Raw genomic sequence first — 19,690 nt, 5'->3', positions numbered from 1 at the left:
ACCACTATACTCTACTCTCCACTACGCCGCTCTGCTACACTATGCCAATGCACTATACAACAGTACACTACTCTGCATCGTTCCACTCTACACCAATGCACTCTTCGTCAAATCTACACTGCACTCTAAAGTGAAATAATCTACTCTACACCACTGTCCTCACACCACTCTATTCCACTCTTCGCCATTTCACTCTATGCCACTGCAATTCACCTGCTCTACTCCACTCTACGCCGCTGCCCCCAATGCCACTTCACACAAAACCAGTACACTCTACTCCACTACACCAATCTACTCTGCATTGCTGCACTGTCCGCCACTATACTCTACTCTATACTCTACTTTGCACCACTTTACACCATTTCACTCTACATCACTTTACTGTTAACCACTCTACGCCGCTGCACTCTACACCAGTGCACTCTATGCCACTCTGCTCTACAACACTATAAAACCCTGCACTCTCCGTCACTGAACTCTGCACCATTCTACCCTGCACCACTGAACTCTATGCATGACACTCTACTCTGCACCACTCTAATGCACTCTACTGCCCTCTACGCCACTACTCTGTCACTGCACTCTACCCTGCACCACTTCTCTTTATACTGCACCACTCCACGCCATTTCACTCTATGCCACTGCTTTCTGCGCACCATCACTCTATGCTGCGCCCCTCTACGCTACTCTACTCTGCACAACTCTCCTGTATGCCTCTGCCCTCTACGCCGCTCTACACTAAACCACTGCACTCTACACCAATGCACTCAACACCACTTTGCTTAAACCCAGTGCACTCTACACCACTACACTCTACAGCACTCTGTCCCACTGCACTCTAAGCCACTCCGCTCTGTCAATGCACTCTATGCCAGTCTATTCTACTCAATGTCACTCTATTCTACTGCACTGTACGTCACTCTATTCTTTTCTATGCAACTGCACTGTGAGCCACTCTATTCTTCGCTATGCCACTGCTTTCTACGCCACTCTATTCTACTCGACTCTACGCCACTCTACACCATTCTGCTCTATGACACTGCATTCTACGCCAGTCTATTCTACTCTATACCCCTACACTCCATGCTACTCTACACAGCCGCACTGTTCGCCACTGCACTCTATACCACTTTACTCAAATCCAATACATTCTACGGCAGTCTACTCTGCATCACTGCCCTGTACGCCACTATACTCCACAACTCTCTACGCCACTGTACTCCACACTACTGCGCACTATGCCACTACTACTCTATGCCGCTGCACTCTACCCTGCACCACTCCACGCCACTTCACTCTACTCTGCAACAACCTACTCTGCGTCACTGCACTCTGTGCCAGTCTACTGCACACCACTGCACACTACACTGCATCACTCTAAGCCAATCTACTTTACAACAATCCTCTACACCACTCTGTTCAAAACCATTGCACTGTATGCCAACTACTCTGCACCACTGCATGCCACACCATTCTATTCACTCTACTCCTCTGCACGTCACACCACTGCACTCTACACCCTACCCTGAAACACTCCACTGTACGCCACTATACTCTACTCTGTATCACTCTATTCTATGTCACTGCACTCTACACCACTTTCCTAAAAAACAGTGCACTCTACGCCAATTTACTCTGCACCACTCTACTTCATTAAACTCTACTACAGTCTAACTCTCTACTCCACTCTGACACTCCACTCTACTCCATGCCACTCTACAACACTACGCCCCTCTATGCGACTCCCTCTATGCCACTTTACTCCACTATATTCTATGACAAAACTCACCACTCTAACATTCTATGCCATTCCATTTGACTCTACACCTCCCTATGCCATTCCACTCTCTTACACTACTCTTGCCACTCCACTCTACGACACTCTACTCTGCTCTATGCCACTCTGCTCTACAACTCTCAACTCTACGCATCTCCTTACAACTCCACTTTACGACGCTACACTCCAAGCCACTCTCCATTGCCACGCTAATTTTTAGCCATGCTGAACAGCAGCCACACTGGTGTAAAACCTATTGGCAATGATAATAGCTCTTGCATAGACGAGACTTATTGGCTTTGTCAATGCTTGTTTCCTCCGATGACATCTAATTTTAGCATACGTAAGGTATACATAAAGGTTCTTCAGTGACTCCATGTCTCTGTCCTGTCCTAGACTTCCATTCCAATCCTTATAATCTGTTACTTCTATCAAAAGGGTTAAACTAAAATGTTCCAAGATTACAGCTCCAAGAATAGTTTGAAGGAAGTAAAGTGCTGGAAAAATGCCTCCAGGACACCATATTGTTTTTGTGTTTGAACATGTGGCATCACTTCTATTAAGTAGCAAAATATTCAAATTGAGAAGCTTGAAATAAGGCCTTTCCCGTTAGAGAGTACATTTTAAAATGCTTATGGTCTCCTGTGTGCTTGAACTTTGGTGTGCGTTAGATGATGTATGTTTGTTACAAAGTTCTCAAAACTTCTGTTGCCTTTAGTGGCTTCCTAAAGATCCTGCTGGATTCCCTCATGATTCCAACTGCCTTTTTTAAGACTCTGCAGACCTCTGCTGGTAGTGCATGGACCTCTTAGTAGAGGCACTTGAGGATTTTATATTTGCTGACAAAAAATATTTTTCCAATGGTTGGGTGCACCAGTAGACAATGTCAGATTTTACGTGAACTGCAGAAAATATGAATATAAATCAAGCAGTTTTTCAGAATATCCACTCATGATCTATTTGAGGCTTTTTGTACTTAACTTGAAAGTAATCACATATGATTGACAAAGCTTTGTCTTTAGTTGAAATTGCAGCAGAAGTGGGTTTATCATACATACTGAGCCCTGATTCATTGTTTTTCGATCACTTGATTGAAAAAAGGACACGTGGTTTTTATTTTATAATGGTTGTAACACAGGTACACAGCTTTTTAATTTCATAACATGTAGATTGATATACGTCATTTTATGATATTTAATATGGTTAGTTTTGTGATTTAACAAATGGGTATTCTCTACTGTTGCATTCGTGACAGTTTTCTTCTGACACATCTTCCTTGTCTTACTGCTCCTGAAGGTTGCCTTTCTGTTCCAAGATGAGCGTTTCTCATTGTCTCAAAGATGTTGTTGTCCGTTCTCTCTCTTCAGATTCCAAATCCGCTCTTTGATCTGGCTGGAATAACATGTGGACACTTCCTTGTTCCTTTCTGGACCTTCTTTGGAGCGACATTGATTGGGAAAGCGATCATAAAGATGCATATCCAGGTAAATATGTGCTCTAGAAAGGTATATCTCCTTGTTTTGACTGAGACATGCTACTTTTTATTCCGTATGCTCATGGCAGGTGGTACGTAACCCACCTGTGAGGGACCGTGGGCTAACCAAGTCCCTATCAATAAACCTACTGGTCTCTATATTTCGAGACCAAACCCTCAACAACTGTGCAAACCGTTACCACCTTCACCACTCAGGAAATTATTGGTTAGCCAAGCTCTTTACTGAGGGTTTCCTCCGGATGCGGAGCTTCATAGCCATGACATACTCACCTTTTCATAACATGACCTCTATTTCATATGGAGTAACTCTCTAAGACCTGCCTGACTTTACTTCCAAATACTTTGCTGCTTTTGAATAATTTAAGTTATTTACTTTGATGTTGTTATGAGCTGCCTTAAGACAGTCTTCTAAGGAACACATGATTTTTTTTTATTATTCTGTCAAACTTTGTACACTGAGCAGAGGTTTCAGTGCTTTTGTCTGATCTTTTTCATTTGCACCTCTTGGTGAGTATGTTGGTGCATCTGGTTGTAAAACATGCTTTCATGTCATGATGTTTTTGCTTGCAGAATGCTCGGCGACATTCAATAATGCACCTGAAAGCAAAATTAGCTGTCACTTGATAGTGCATCTGCCTGCTGAATGAGCTGCTTCAAGTGGTGCTGCATCTAACTGTGAAAGGAGTACTTGACGTGGTAATGCGCCTGCTTGCAGAATGAACTGCTACACATGATAATGCATCTAATTCTAAGCTGCTCCGTGTGATGATGCAAGTACCTCCAGAATGAGCTGCTTCAAGGTATAAGGCCTTTGTCTTCAGAATGAATTGCATGATCTGATAAAGTGCCTACCTCCAGGATGAGCTGCACGAGGTGATGCCTCTGCCTCCAGGATGAGCTGCTTCATATGATAATGCCTCTACCTCCAGGATGAGCTGCTTCACGTGATGATGCGTGTGCCTCCAGAACGAGCTGCTTCACATAATATTGCCCCTGCCTCCATAAGGAGCTGCTTCACGTGATAATGTGCCTGCCTCCAGGATGAGCTGCTTCATGTGATGATGCGTGTGCCTCCAGAATGAGCTGCCACACAAGATGATGCCTCTGCCTCCAGAATGAGCTGCTTCACGAGATGCCCCTGCCTCCAGGATGAGCTGCTCCATATGATAATGCCTCTACCTCCAGGATGAGCTGCTTCAAGTGATGATGCCTGAGCCTCCAGAATGAGCTGCCACACAAGATGATGCCTCTGCCTCCAGAATGAGCTGCTTCACGAGATGCCCCTGCCTCCAGGATGAGCTCCTCCATATAATAATGCCTCTACCTCCAGGATGAGCTGCTTCAAGTGATGATGCCTGAGCCTCCAGAATGAGCTGCCACACAAGATGATGCCTTTGCCTCCAGGATGAGCTGCTTCACGAGATGTGTGTGCCTCTAGAATGAGCTGCTTCACATGATGCATCTGCCTCCAGAATGAGCTGCTTCACGAGATGGTTTGTACCTCCAGGATGAGCTGCTTCACAAGATGATGTGTGTGCCTCCAAAATGAGCTGCTTCACAAGATGATGTGTGTGCCTCCAGGATGAGCTGCTTCACGAGATATGTGTGCCTCCAGGATGAGCTGCTTTGCGTGAGGATTCAGCTCCCTGCAACATGAATGGTTTCTCATGATGATGCATCAGCGTATAGAATGAGCTTCTTCTGACCCTGCTTTTACCTTTAGACACAGTTGTCTCACGTGACAGTGCTTCTACCTGCACAATAAGCTGCTTTACATAATGATCGATCTGTATGTAGAATGAGCTGCCGGCACATCATTGTGTATGTTCTATAGGTTTTATTGCCTCATGCAGCTTTGCTAGCAGATTGGGATACTACATGATGTTACCACGTGATTCATTCAGAATATTCTGCTTCATATGTTGATGCTTTCCCCAGCAGAAAGAGCAGTTCTCCAGTATTGTATCTTTTATAGATTCACATGCTTGAATCTTCCCCGTCGTCATGGTGGAATCCCACAGTAACAGTAGAAATAGTAGTACTGAATACATTACATAGACCTCCATAGAGAGAAAATTCAATTGAACACTCTATCAACCTCCTTTTATAACATCCAAAGTTCAGCCAATCAAAGCAGAGACCTCAGTGTAACCCTCTCAACAGAGCCACCACACCTCAGATTTCCTACTGCACGTCGTGTGATTGGGAGTCTCTCAGAGCTCTGCTTAGTGACAGTTGGCTTTACAACTTTTGACCTACAGCTTCCAGCTCGAGGTATTCCTTTCTGTGACTTTCACAATGCCAGATAAAAAAAGGGTTGTTTAGGCCATGGAAAACTTGTGAGAAATCTAGACTTTTCTCAGAAGAGCCCCACAAGCAGTGTCTCTATTGCCTCTACCCTGACCATAAACCCAGGGAATGCAAATATTGCAGAACCTTCTCGGCAGAGACCCTCAAGGATAGGGAAGGAAGACTGCTCCTCTGGCTCCAGAAGAAAAAAAGCTGTTTCTGAATCTGACACTGAAGAAAAGACCCATTCTTCCTCCAGCAAAAGAAAGGCAGCTTCTATTCTCATCAAGGGAATTCCAAGATATCGAAATCACAGGAGCAGGAAAAAATCTTAGGAGAAAGCAGGTAGAAGGAACTTTAAAATCATCTTCTGCTCCAGTCTCTGCTTCTAAAAACCCAGTGAGAGATCTTCCTTCTCGACAGCATCGAGAGCTATCTCTGTCAGACCTGAGGTGATTTCTTCACCGTTGATGGCTTCTACAGCGATGGTGACAACGTTGACGGTCACAACTTCGCAGTTGACTATGATGACGGCGTCATGGTCGATAAGCCTTCCTCCGTTGATGAGAATTTCTCGGTCTACAACAGTACCTTCTACGGGAGAAAAAAATCCATTTGGGACCTTCAAAGATTCAGGATTTTTCTAAAATTTCTCCATTGTCTCCAGCAAGTTTGCTTGACTTCTAGGAGTCTAAGGATGATAACATGTTTGGCCCTAGGTATAGTCCTTCTCAACTAAAAGTTAAGTGTTAGGACTCTGAGAATGGTGAGGACTTTATTTTATACGGTTTATATAGCGCTAGCTAGACCCGGGGGTATCAGAGTGCTTTACATACATAGGTGCATAACATAGCATGACAGAGGGATGCATACAGATAAAAGCCAAACATTATAAGTAGTTGTACATTGCATAGCAGGACATAACGGTGCACGCAAAGCAACACAGTATAATTAGGCATGCAGTGAAGATTAGAAGGGGAGCTCACGAGGTTGAAAACAGTCCAATCTCCAGTTATCCATGATGGACAAATAAGCAGGGAGTCAACTAGGTTATTGTAGTCTTGGTTCGTTGACTTGGACGGTAAGGAATTTCATGAGGAGAATGACTTTCAGGTCCCTTTTGAAGCACGGCATGGAGGGGTTGCATCTGGGGTCAATCGGAAGTGAGTTCCATATCTTGGGTACGTTACCAGAAAAGGATAGGAACTGAGTGGTTGTCTTTTTGAATTTCGGATGGATGGGAAGAAGCGTGTTGGAACTTCACAGGGATCTGGATCTTCCAGCTTTGACCAGTTTGCTGTTAAGCTAGTTGGGGGAATGTGAGTGGAGGGTTTTGTGTGTGATGCAGGCCAATTTGTAGATACATCTGCCTTCAATGGGTAGCCAGTTGAGGGAGTGGAGGGATGGTGTGATGTGATGAAACCTTCTGACCCCCGTTATGAGTCGAGCAGCCATGTTAAGGACTGACCTTAGAGGGGCTAGGTGAGCTTTTGGCGTTCCTGTCAGGATGGCGTTCCCGTAATCCAGTTTGGATAGGACTAGGGATTGAACAGCAATCTTGAAATCGTCTTGAGGAATGAAAGGTTTCTTTTTCTTCAGGTGTTTTAAAGAGTACAGCGCACTTTGTGTAGAGTTTTTGATGTAGTCCTTCATCGATAAGTTCTTGTCCAAGGTAATGCCTAGTGACTTAACCAAGTCGGTTATAGCGTGGGAGCAATTTAGGGCATCCAGGTTCGTGAGCCAGTCATGGATAGGAAGGTGGTTACTTTTTGTAGCGAACAGTATTAATTCAGTTTTGTCTGGGTTCAACTTTAAGTGGCTACCGTTAAACCAGGATTGGATTTTGGATAGTGTGACATAGAGGTGTTGAATGTCGCTGGGTGATTTGATTTTGTAGTAGAGTTGAGTGTCAACTGCATATAGGTGATATTCAACTCCTGCTTCTTTCAGAACGATTGTAAGGGGTTTCTTGAAGAGATTGAGAGGACATTAATCCATCCTCATACCTTGCAGGAGAGTATTCTTTCACCGTTACGGCTATCGTTCAACAGCCAGAATCTTTTCAAGAGCGTTATCCCTATTAGAAGAGGATCCTCACCATTTTAGGGAACCATCTATTAATGTTCCAGTGTCGCTGGTAACAGACTTACAGCACATGCTAAATGACTACTACAGGCGCTTTCCCGAGGCAAATGCTCCGCAACATCCTCCACCGCCTCAGCAGGCTCTGGTAGAGCATGCAGGACAAGTAACTCCTAGGCCCATAGGGGAAAACGTTTTGCCTCCTCCTCTACCCGCTGACTTTGGGAGCTTCCACGACCTTCTAGAACGTGCCTCATGGCGCTTTGATCTGCCTATGCCAGTTAAACAAACTGAGTGTTTCTTGTATGACTTTAAGCCAGGCACTCAACGATCCATTAGGGCAATTCCCATAGTGGATTACTTATGGCAGGAAGGTCTAAAACTGATGCGGACACCAGCTTCTATCCCAGTGGTAATTCCGAAGCTGGAGAAGAAGTGCAAAGGCCTGGATAATTCACCCACATGCCTCATCTGTCATCGAAGACCGGATTCTGTAATCATACAGGCTGCACAAAGAAGAACTAAAAACCCGGCATCTCAGTGTTCTGCACCTCCGGATAAAAAAGGACGCCAGCTGGGCAACATCGGGAAGAGGTTTTTTGCCCTGGTGGTTACCTCTATAAGAGCCTCCAACGCTATGGCCATTCTGGGAAGGTACGACAGATGTGGTCGGGCATCTCTTCGCTTTTGGAAAATCTTCCTGAAGATAAGAAAAAGGAAGCAAAGGATATCTTATCAGAAGGAGAAAGAGCTTCCACTGAAAATGGCAGGAGCAGCAGTGCTGAGGCGTCGGTGGTGGCTGAAGGCAACTAGCTTCCGTCTTGAGGTTCAGGCTAAGGTGCTAGATATGCCTTTGGACGGCGAATGCTTATTTTGAAGTCGTATAGACGAAGCCCTTCAGTCTATAAAAAAAGGACACAGACACTGCTAAATCCCTGGCAATGCAACAACATTGTTTCCAGTCCTTTCAGGGCAGAGTTCGAGGGCAGTAGGCACCCATACTGCAGTTCCAACACCGGTTTAATTACCCTCAAAGCACCTATCAGGCGTACACTCACCTTTTAGGTCCAAAACTGCATCGTCCTTTTCACAGCCCACTGGTCGTAAAAGGCAGAAATCTGCCGGAAAACCGCAGGATTCAAACAATAAGCAATGAGTTTCTCCAGGCTCCGACTCTGCAGCCCCACAATTCGAACCAACCTGCTCAAACGTCTTAAAAAACTGGATGTCCATCTCTTCGGATAGATGGGTTTTGGATATCTTCCGTCGCGGTCATACCCTAGAGTTTGTACAGTATTCTCCAAGTACTCCTCCTCCGAAGGTCCTACATTATCATCTGCCAGATCTCAAAAGGGAAATAAAAACTCTTCTTTCCAAACGCGCCATAGAAAAGGTACCCTTACATCAGCGCAATTGAGGGTTTTATTCCCACTTCTTCTTAATTAAAAATAAGACAGGGAAATGGAGGCAGGTCTTGGACATTCACCAAAAACCAATCTTTCAAAATGATGTCTCTGCAGGAAATCTTTCTTCTTATGGAAAAAGGGTATTATTTATCATCTCTCAATCTTCTTGATGCTTATTTTCACATCCCCATTCATCACAAGCATCAAACATACCTCAGGTTCGAAGTGGCGGGGTGCCATTATCAGTTCAGAGTGCTCCCCTTCGAATTGAAGTCGGCCTCCAGGGTCTTCACCAAATGCATGGCGCCGATAGCTGCCTTTCTGAGACGTTCAGGTCACCAGGTATTCCCCTACCTGGACGATTGGTTAATAAAAGCTCCTTCGGTTCGGGAAGCCAGGAACTCTACTCAAACTTGCCAGAATCTTCTCCAGTCTCTGGGTCTTCACCTCAATCTAGAAAAATCTTCTTATATTCCTTCCAGTTCTCTGACTTTCCTAGGAGCTTGCATCAATACAAATCTCGACAAAGCCTTTCAGACTCCTGAAAGGGTCTCATGTCTCCAGGAAATTACACCTATCATCAAAAAGTCAGAAATTACAAATCTATGCTGGGGATGATGTCCTCATGCCTTCAACTAATTCCCAATTGCTGTCTTCCTATGCGCCCACTGCAGGAGCAACTGGATACTCAATGGGTTCAATCCAAGGGGTCATTTAACGATATGAATCAAATCTCGACGGCTTTGAAAGCTGCAATGTCTTGTGGAAGATCAAGGAAAATCTTACTCAGGGTCTGTCTTTCATTCACTCAACTCCTCAGTTTGTGATGACCTCGGATATGTCCATGGAGGGCTGGTGTGCTCACCTTCAGGAGCTTCAGGTGCACGGAAAATGGTCCAAACAGGAATCGAAATGCCACATAAACCCTCTAGAGTTGAGGGAGGTGTTCTTGGGCCTCAAAGCATTCTTGTCTCGGATTCGGGGATCTCCAGTTCTGGTCCGTCAGACGGACAACACCACCACCTTGTTTTATCCCCCAGAAACAGGGTGGCACTAGATCTCAGGCTCTCTCTCTTTAAGCACAGGAGATTTGGGAATGGCTTCTCAATCAAATTTCACTTCGAGTGGAGCATGTGCCAGGGATACACAATCAGTTGGCCGACTCTCTCAGGAGGGTGTCCAAACAGTACCACGATTGGAAGCTCAACGAACAAACGTTGCAGATGGTCTTCTGGTCTTGGGGCTTCCCAACATTAGGTCTGTTTGCTACGTACCTCAACAAAAAGTGCACCTTTTACGCAAGCAGGACTTCTCAGCCAGAATCATGGGGAGACGCTTTTCTGCTATCCAGGACAGGGACATTTGGCTACTCCTTCCCCCCCTCCCCCCCGTTTCCTCTCATCCCTCGTGTTCTCCAAAAGATAAAGCGGGAGCCTTGCCGCATAATTCTCATTGCTCCTGAATGGGCAAGGCAATTTTGGTTACTCCAGTATTGGAACTTTCATAGATTCACATGCCTGTATTTCTCCCCGTCGTCGAGACGGGAGTCTCCGGTACATAAAAAAGCAATGTTTAGTCATAAAGCAAACTGAAAAGAGGCCTAGGCCCATTTTCCTTTTTGCAACCCATAGCCTTTGTTATGTAAAAAAGGCCCAAACTTTTCCCTGAACCAATCAGCTGTCCTCACCCTCTAGAACACTCCTGAGAGAACCTCTTGCCCCTCAGATTTTCTGCCGTACGTTGTGCTAGGGAGTCTCCTTTGAGCTCTGCTCAAACTCTTCAGTTTTCTACTATATCTGACTAGAATTTGGGGTTCCCCTTTTTCTACATTGATTTTTTGGAAGCTACTATTGATCTTCTACCATGGCTGACAAGGAGAAGAAAAGTTTATTTAGATCTTGTGCCACCTGCTCTAAGAAAAGATTGTATACAGATGACCCTCATAAGGACTGTATATATTGTTTATACCCGGACCATCAGGCAAAGGAATGTAAAATCTGTCGCACTTTCTCCAATAAAACCTTGAAAGGCCGGGAAGGAAGGCTTCTACTCTGGCTCCAGAAGGTAAAACCCTGGAAAGAAATCCTCTCAAGCAACAGTGAGGAAGAGTCTTCAACATCCAAGAGATCTCAGAAAAGAAGCAGATCTCCACAGGCTCATACCTCAGGTGAGAGGCCTGAAAAAACCTCTAAAAAGACCACTCCAGGGTCTTCGGGTTGCAGTCCCCCCAAATCTCCTTCAGGAAAGTCTAAGGAGACGAAGGGTCATGCTTCTTAGGAGAAACATGCTAAGAAACCTGCTTCAGAGCCGTCTAAATCTCCTCAAAAGGTAAAGATTACAATTAAAAAATAATTTTCTACACCTTCTGAGGTAAAGAAATCTGCGTCGTCGGCGAAGAAAACATCGTTGTCGACGAAAACACCCACACCGTCGACGAAATCTGAGGTAAAATTGGCATCGTCGTCAGTATTTTCGACGTCGGCGGCGACATCGACGACGAGCCCTTCGTCGACGACGGTGGTGATGACGACGAGAGAGCCGTCGGCGGGACCGTCAATGGCATCAACAATGGGACCGTCGACGACAACTACGTCGACGGTGACGACTATGTCGACGATAGTGTCGACGATTATGATTTCGCCGGCGGCGACGACGATCTCGTCGACGAGGGAAAAACTCCAGAAAAGCGTTTTTCAGCTTGGAAAATGACAATAACACCAGAAGTGACGTCTCCAAGTAAAGTTTCACCATTGGTACCTTCTCATCTGCTACAAGAGGAGGATTCGGAGTAAGAGGATGAGGATGGTCCTTTTGGGTATGCAAGTAGCCCATCCCAACTAAAGGTGAAATACCGAGATGAAGATTCACAGGATGAATATGAGGATTTTCAGTGTCATCCTCAAGAGCGTCACTATCAAGAACAAAGGGAAGAGATGACAAGTGTGCCCTCTTCTTTATTAAGAGATCTACAATCCATGCTGGAGGATTATAGGAGGAGATATCCTACACCTCAAACGTCTAAAGACATTCCGGATGTAACACCTAGGCCGCGCTCTGTACCGGGTACACCAGTATGTAGGCGAGAGATCTTGCCAGAGCCTCTACCCAAGTCTCCACCACCAAGACCTCAGAGAGATCCTGACACGACTGATGAGGAACACGAGGATGGCGAGATTAGGGATCCTAGCAAAGAGTGGGATGACTACCTCATTCCTTCACCGTCATCTCCTCCACCTAAACCTGTTGATTCCCCACCTGAAGACATTGGGGGGTTTCATAACTTAATGGAAAGAGCCACTAAAAGATTCTCTCTTACCATGACAGAAGATAAAACCGAATGTTTCTTGTATGACTTTAAAGACAGCCTTCGGAAATCAGTGAGATCTTTACCGATTGTGACTCATATTTGGGAGGAAGGTTTGTAGGCGATGAAATTGCCAGCGACAGTGACACCAGTGCTAGCAATACTAGATGAGAAGTATAAAGCGCCGGCGGACGCACCTGCTTGCCTTTTGGGTCACCCGAAACCGGACTCCGTGATCACACAAGCAGCGCAACAAAACTCAAGGAACCCGTCCGCTCCAATTACGGCGCCCTCAGATAGGGAAGGAAGCAGGCTGGACAACGCGGGGAAGAGATTCTCCTCTATGTCAGCACTATTGGTGAGAGCTGCGAATGCGCTTGCTATCCTAGGAAGGTACGACAGGCAGATGTGGTGCGACCTGTCACCTTTTATTGATCACGTTCTGGATGCAGAGAAGCAGGAGGCCAGAAAAATTCTTCAAGAAGGAGAGAGGACTTAGCCAGAAGTCATAGACTGCGCTATGGATATAGCAACTACAGCTTTCAGGTCTCTGGGAGGAGCGGCGGTGTTGCGCAGACAAGGATGGTTAAAGGCTACTGCATTCAGGCCGGAAGTCCAAAATAATATATTGGATCTGCCCTTCAATGGCGAATTATTGTTCGGCAAACACGTGGATGACGTGTTGCAGAGTATCAAGAAGGATACTGATACTGCTAAAGCCTTAGGAACTCTGCAGTATAGAAAAGTTCCTTTTCGTGGCTCTAAAGGTAGAGGCCAAACTTCATACAGAGGAGGTTATCAGCAAGGGAGGTACTCTTCCTATACCTCCACTTCTCAACCCTACTGTCAGCAGTATTCGCAGCGACAATCAGGAGGATATTCCAAATCTACTCCTAAAGGTAGAGGAGGTCGTCATGGCAAAGACAACGCCCGACGACAATGACAGGTTACTGATACCAGACACACCGGAAACTCAGACATATGTTCCCCTGGTTGGAAAGATTACCCGTTTTCTTCAAAATTGGCAGGAAATAACCACGGACCGATGGGTCCTCAACATTATTCAATTCGGCCATACTCTAGAATTTTCCCCTCGTATGCCACAGATGCATCACAGAATAGATCATTTACATCAAATCCGAAAGGAGATTCGGACAATGCTCCGAAAGGGAGCAATAGAACCGGTTCCAAATTCCCAAAAAGGAGAGCGATTCTACTCCCGATTTTTTCTGATCAAGAAAAATATCTTACAGTGGCATCCAATTCTGGATCTCAGATCCCTAAATACCTATCTCAAAAAACAATCTTTCCGGATGATCTCTCTTCAGGACATCGTTCTACTTTTAAACCCGGGGGATCATATGACCACCTTAGACTTACAGGACGCATACTTTCACGTTCCGATTCATCCTGCACACAGGAAATACCTTTGATTTTTGGTAGCCGAAGAGCATTACCAATTCAGAGTCCTACCTTTTGGCCTCAAATCAGCCCCAAGAGTATTCACAAAATGTCTGGCTCCAGTGGCGGCTTTTCTAAGGAGGCAGAAACATCAGGTATGTCCTTACCTAGACAACTGGTTAGTCAAGGCACCAACAGCAGCACTCGCCAGAAGGTCAACGAGGGCGTGCATGGATTTGTTCAACAAACTAGGATTGACTCTAAATGTGAAGAAGTCATCCCTTCATCCAAGAAAACAGATCACTTTTCTAGGAGCAATCTTGGATAGGGAGGGAAACATGGCGTCCCCTTCCGAAGATAGACAAAAGAAGGTAGTGTCTCACTTCCAAAAGTTTCTGAAAAGAAAGTATCTTTCAGTACGCAGATACAAATCATTGCTGGGAATAATGTCATCTTGCATCCCCCTCGTGCCTCATTGCAGATTACTAATGCGGCCATTACAGGAACAGCTCGACCTCCAATAGCGTCAAGCTCAGGGATCATTCTAGGATGTAGTGGAAGTAACCCCGGACATGCTGCTGGCAGCGGAGTGGTGGACACATCGGCAAAATGTCTCTCAAGGACTTACATTCCTCACCAACTCAGCCCCATTAGTGATGACAACGGACGCATCCCTAGAAGGATGGGGAGCATTTCTGCAGGACCTTCAGGTCAGCGGTCGATGGAAGTTACAGGAGCGGCAACTACACATAAACTTGCTGGAACTCAGGGTGGTGCGCCTCGCGCTACTGGCCTTTCCTACCACGAATCAGGAATTCATCAGTGTTGATAAGAGCAGACAACACAAAGGAAGCGCAGAACATATGGGAATGGGCTTTACAACAAGGAATATCACTATCGGCAGAACACAAATACCACAGCGGATACTCTCAGCAGGCTCAAAACTTCCTGCCACGAGTTGGACCAGGGAGTCCTGGACAGCATTTTTCGGACAAGGGGAAAACCAACTGTGGACCTCTTCGCCACAAAGGAGAACAAAAAATGCCGGTACTTCGCAAGCTGGCTTCCCCAAAAGGAATCTTGGGGGAATGCGTTTTCAATGGCATGGTCCGGCGTCTTTGCCTACGCTTTTCCCCCAATTCCCCTCCTCCCAAGAGTGTTGAGAGAAGCAAAGAAAGAACAGTGCAGGCTGATACTAATAGCTCCGTGGTGGCCGAGACAACACTGGTTTGTGAGCTCCTACTGCTTTCGGAAACACAAAGTTTAACTTTTTCCGACACTTCTAAATAACAGTGCACCCATAGAGGGAGGTTAACTCAACTGCCACTACAACACCCAGGATGCCTCACGCAGATTCTAATTCCTCCATCAAGGGGGCGTGGCAACAAAGGGACTATTTTACATCCTGGGCAGTGTCAGGACTTGCACTACACAGACCGACATCGCCTCTGAGGAAGAAGGTTTTCACTTCGAAACGCGTCAGGCGTATAAATGAAGGTCGCATGTGAATGGAATCGGCAGTGCGTGGCGAATTCAAACCTAATAAAAAGCTGCAAGCTTAAACTGCATTTCGAGTGCTCTTCATCCGGTTGGGAAACCTCGAGCTTACAATATATATATTCTCGAATGCAGCCACCTAAGCACATATACTGTTTGATTTTCTCATGAGAATGATTAATGCTTAGTAAGAGTCTGCAGAGATAGAACTCATGATGGAGTTGAATTGTAGAATTTACATGCAATTTTTTGCTGCCATAATTTGACGTATTCTACGTATTCTTTCCTGGTATGAAATAGATATGTATCTGTGAGTACATAGGAATTTGTTGACATGAAATGATAAAGGATATTAGCCGATCCACGGCTTGATTATTTGCTTATGTTGCAAATATTTTGAAGAATAACAACATCCCGCTTTTTTCTAGGTACCTCTGCCCATCTGTGGGCTCAATGACATCTAAATGCATTCAAATGTTGAACAATATGATGTATTGTATATCGTTCTAAGATGGCGTGCACTATGACTAGAGTGGGGTTAGTCCTTCGTTAGTTTACATGATCATTGGAAAACTTTATCAACATGCCGGTGTCTGTTTCTGTGTAACATACACTGACGAAGGCAGCACGCCGAAACGCGTCTGTGTGAATTTCCTCGCAAATAAAATCTAGCGTGGTTGGCATGTAACCCTCGAGTGCTGTTTTGTCTTCTTTGGTCAAAGCGAAGGAGAATTGGAGCGTTTTATATATATATATATATATATATATATATATATATATATATATATATATATAATGTGCTACATTTCTTATGGATTAAGTATCCTTGGATGTTTGGAGCTTGGATTAATTTAACGGGCACACCCCGTTTCGTGTGCACCCGCTCACGTGTGCATCTGGCTGGTGTTTGGAAGCGACGATATATATATATATAATATATATATATTTGCACACTTGTGCTCGAAATCTGAGGTGTGATGGCTCTGTGGAGAGGGTTACTCTGAGGTCTCTGCTGTGATTGGCTGAACTTTGGATGTTATAAAATGAGGTTGATAGTGTTCAATTGAATTTTCTCTCTAAGGAGCTATATGTAATGTATTCATTACTACTATTTCTACTGTTACCGTGGGACTCCCACCTTCACGACGGGGAAGATTCAAGCAAGTGAATCTGTAAAAGATATCAATACTGGAGAATCACAGTGTACAGGTAATTAACTTGTTTTTTTCACCCCATTGACTACCTACAGAATGTGACATATAAAATGGCTGTGTAGTCCATGCAATGAAAGATGAATTCCAGCCACAAAACGTTATGCAGCTACATAACCTGGAGGACTTTGTCTGACCAGCATTGACATGCAAAGATATATGCAATATCGTAACCATGTTTACAGTTAGCCCATTTGTTCCTGAAATGACCACCAGGCCGTCATCGTTGCTACTTGAAGAAAAACGCCATACATACTTTATTGGATGGTTACTAGCCTGACACTTCACTCTATGATGAACACGTAATCAATACCACGACAAATGAAATTTGGTAGTTTCCTACATCCTGAAGCTCCCCACTTTGAGTAACACGAAAATTCTCTTAATCAAGAAATCTGCAGCCTGGCATCTATGGTCCTCCAAGGGGATTTTTCCAGATTGGTATTCTGAGTTACCATAGACATATTCACCCATTCCAGGGCTTTCCATCATCCATTTTACAATATTGCGTTCTCATTACATCCAAATAATTCACAGAATGATTTAAAGATCATCTTCCTCTTATCGTCTGTTTCTTCAGTCCGCACCTTTGCGGTATCACAAAATATGACACTTATTGCTGAATTCTTCTCGAGACCATCTGAAGCAGCACTCTTCGTATCATGGTAAACCCTCTTGTCTGAAGAGATAGAAGCGCCTCACGCAGCTTATGCCTACAGGAAGCCAGGCTGAAATTCAGCTACTTTAAGATCATATTCCATTGGCTCTAGACACGTGCACACCTACACAAAGTGCCTACAATCACAAACAACCTGCTGGAGATCACACCATTTAAATTCTGGCATTATCCATGTATTGTTGTACTGCCCCAACCAGGAGATGGTGTTTACCCTAAAACGGTCAGAAATTATATCGATCAGTGGCTACAACTGAAGAAGATCCTAAACGAAGTCCAGCTGTCAAACTTGATGAATCGCTGCAGGAGATAGATTGAAACCTACCTCACAGTTACAGAAGCATACATAATAAGAATATGGAGGCTGACAGAGGCTGTGTAATCCAAGGACTGACTACAAGAAATGAGCTTGACCTACTAATAACTATGATATGCATAATACAGGCCCAAATCCAGGATTTTTTCAGATGAGGTATCCCCTCCTGAAGCAACATTTGGATTACCCCACATGCCCTTTCGTCATTACAATGCTCCTGTTTTATCAACATCCTACTGGCTGTTTCAAAGATGTTGAGTGGACAGTGAACTGGCACGTAGTACCACCACCCCACCCCTCCACCTTGCCACACCCAATCCATGCTGTCATCCCATTTTGAGAGAACAAATATTGTCTAATGCTGTATATTGCTAAGATTTTCCCCACCCTTCCTCATCATTCCCCGCTTCCTCCCACCTGAAGGTGTGATCTTTACACCATTTCTTCATTGTCTACTCAGTGTCCGCTTCCTTCCTCCCACTATTGCATTCTTATTCTTTAGGACTGTTGGAACCTGTATATTGCCACTATGATTTGGGATTGATATTTTCAGTCAAGTGCACTGTCACTGTTGCCTCTAATGAAAACCAATAAAAAAGTTCCAAAGTCAGATTTTTGATGAATAATCCTAACCGCTGATTCCTCACCTATAGAATATTCTGTAGGTGTCATACTGGATCCAGAAACATTTCAGCAGTGCGCCTGCGCACCCATAGGTGGCGCCATGGAGCTGCATATAGGTGCCAACCTTGCTCGTTAATGTCCATTTATTTATTTCCATGCCCCCTGCTCTCTATTTCACCGGTCTTCCGACAGCTTCTAAACAAAAAAATTCAGGGTGCTAGGGAACAGTGTCCTTTCCTAAAACTACAGGCTTCAAACCATGCCAATACCGTTGGAAACAGGTTTTGTGTACGGCTCCTCATGAGGTGGGTCTCTAGTGTATGGGCTTGAGGCACAACTCAGTTGTGTGATAAGTGACCCATTATAAACCCGAAGGCATCTTGGACTGAGAAACAAAGCAGTACATTATCTAGCATAAGAAGTCATGGGCTTAAGTCTTGTGTCAACTCCAACTTGAAGGTTGATTCCCTCTTCTGCAGGTCAACTTTACAGTCTAAATCCTCTGGTAAGTAGGGGAAGAGTGACAGTGTTACATTGTTAGTTGGTCTCCCTCTAGATCTCCAATTAGGGGCCAATTCCTCAGTTGGTCCCCTGGACTCTGAATTCCTCAGGGCATCTGCGACCTTGCAACAGATCAAAGCTTAAAGGAGGTCTTGTTGCCAATATTTGGCACTGTACCAGCTCCTCTTATACGCCTTAGGGACCTAAGGGACTACAGTGGTAGTCAGTTGGGTTACCACCACCAGATCCATTCTATGCTTCTCTGACCCCCTTAAACCTGTCTCCAACTCTGTACTAGCTCTGGTACAGACCTCCACTCAGTCACCACAATCAGCGTTAGTCCCTCCCTCATACACACGTATCAACTTCTCCAGTGCAGGTTTCAGTACCATCCCAGCCAGTATCAGGCTATGAAATTACTAAAGCGTAACTGTTCACAATAGAGACTGATTCCAAATGTGGAGCTTTTCTAGAGTGGACTTGCCCTCAGAGGCTGCCTTATCTGTTTGGCTCAAAGCTTGCCACCTCCAAGAGATGATGGTGGTGGTGTTGTGAATGATTAACCCACTCATTATGATTATACTTTTTACATGGACTTACAAGAGGCCAGCATGCTTAATAACTTCACCTGATACAGGTTTGAACTCGACATTTAGGCCTCCGACAGAAAAGAGTGCTTCATCTGCAGTGGTAACTTGATATGAAACTAAGGTATTGGACAGACAGCTGCAGCGGTTGCCCAGCCAGTGAGGTTAAGACAAATGTCCTAAAGTAAATCTTGCAGCTATTGCCAGCCACATCTGAGCCCATGCTCCTGTTTTATTAGGTCCTCACTGTCACTTTAATTGGCACTTGATCAATTCCCTGTTCTTGCCCACCCATGAATAGTCAGGTGGCCAGGCAAAACAGAGCGGCACCTGTTGACCCTTGATTTTCTCACTTAACATTCAACTCCTGAAAGTCTGATGGTGCAGGCTTCAGCGAGCAAAGTGAAGCCTAGCTCATTCCCTACAACTTCCCCAGACAGAGAGTCTTAAGCGGATTGAGATATTCTCTTCAGCTAGCCAAGCACTCCGGCTAGTCAATGCAGTTTGTTTTTTGGGCAGATATA

The 19,690-nt window shown here is 44.9% G+C and overlaps 1 protein-coding gene across 7 annotated transcripts in view; it reads left to right on the top strand.

Annotated features, from left to right (window-relative positions):
- Positions 1-19,690, top strand: part of VMP1 (vacuole membrane protein 1) — a 917,545-nt gene that overhangs the window by 702,676 nt on the left and 195,179 nt on the right. For all 7 annotated transcript variants that reach the window (XM_078679830.1, XM_078679834.1, XM_078679832.1 and 4 more), the window contains one exon: positions 3,145-3,261. In XM_078679830.1, the coding sequence (XP_078535956.1) occupies positions 3,145-3,261 (117 nt within the window). The remainder of the gene's footprint in view (positions 1-3,144; positions 3,262-19,690) is intronic.

Source organism: Lissotriton helveticus, chromosome 3_1 (genome assembly GCF_964261635.1).
Source record: "Lissotriton helveticus chromosome 3_1, aLisHel1.1, whole genome shotgun sequence".
Taxonomy (NCBI): Eukaryota; Metazoa; Chordata; class Amphibia; order Caudata; family Salamandridae; genus Lissotriton; species Lissotriton helveticus.
This window is presented reverse-complemented; position numbering and strand designations above follow the sequence as displayed.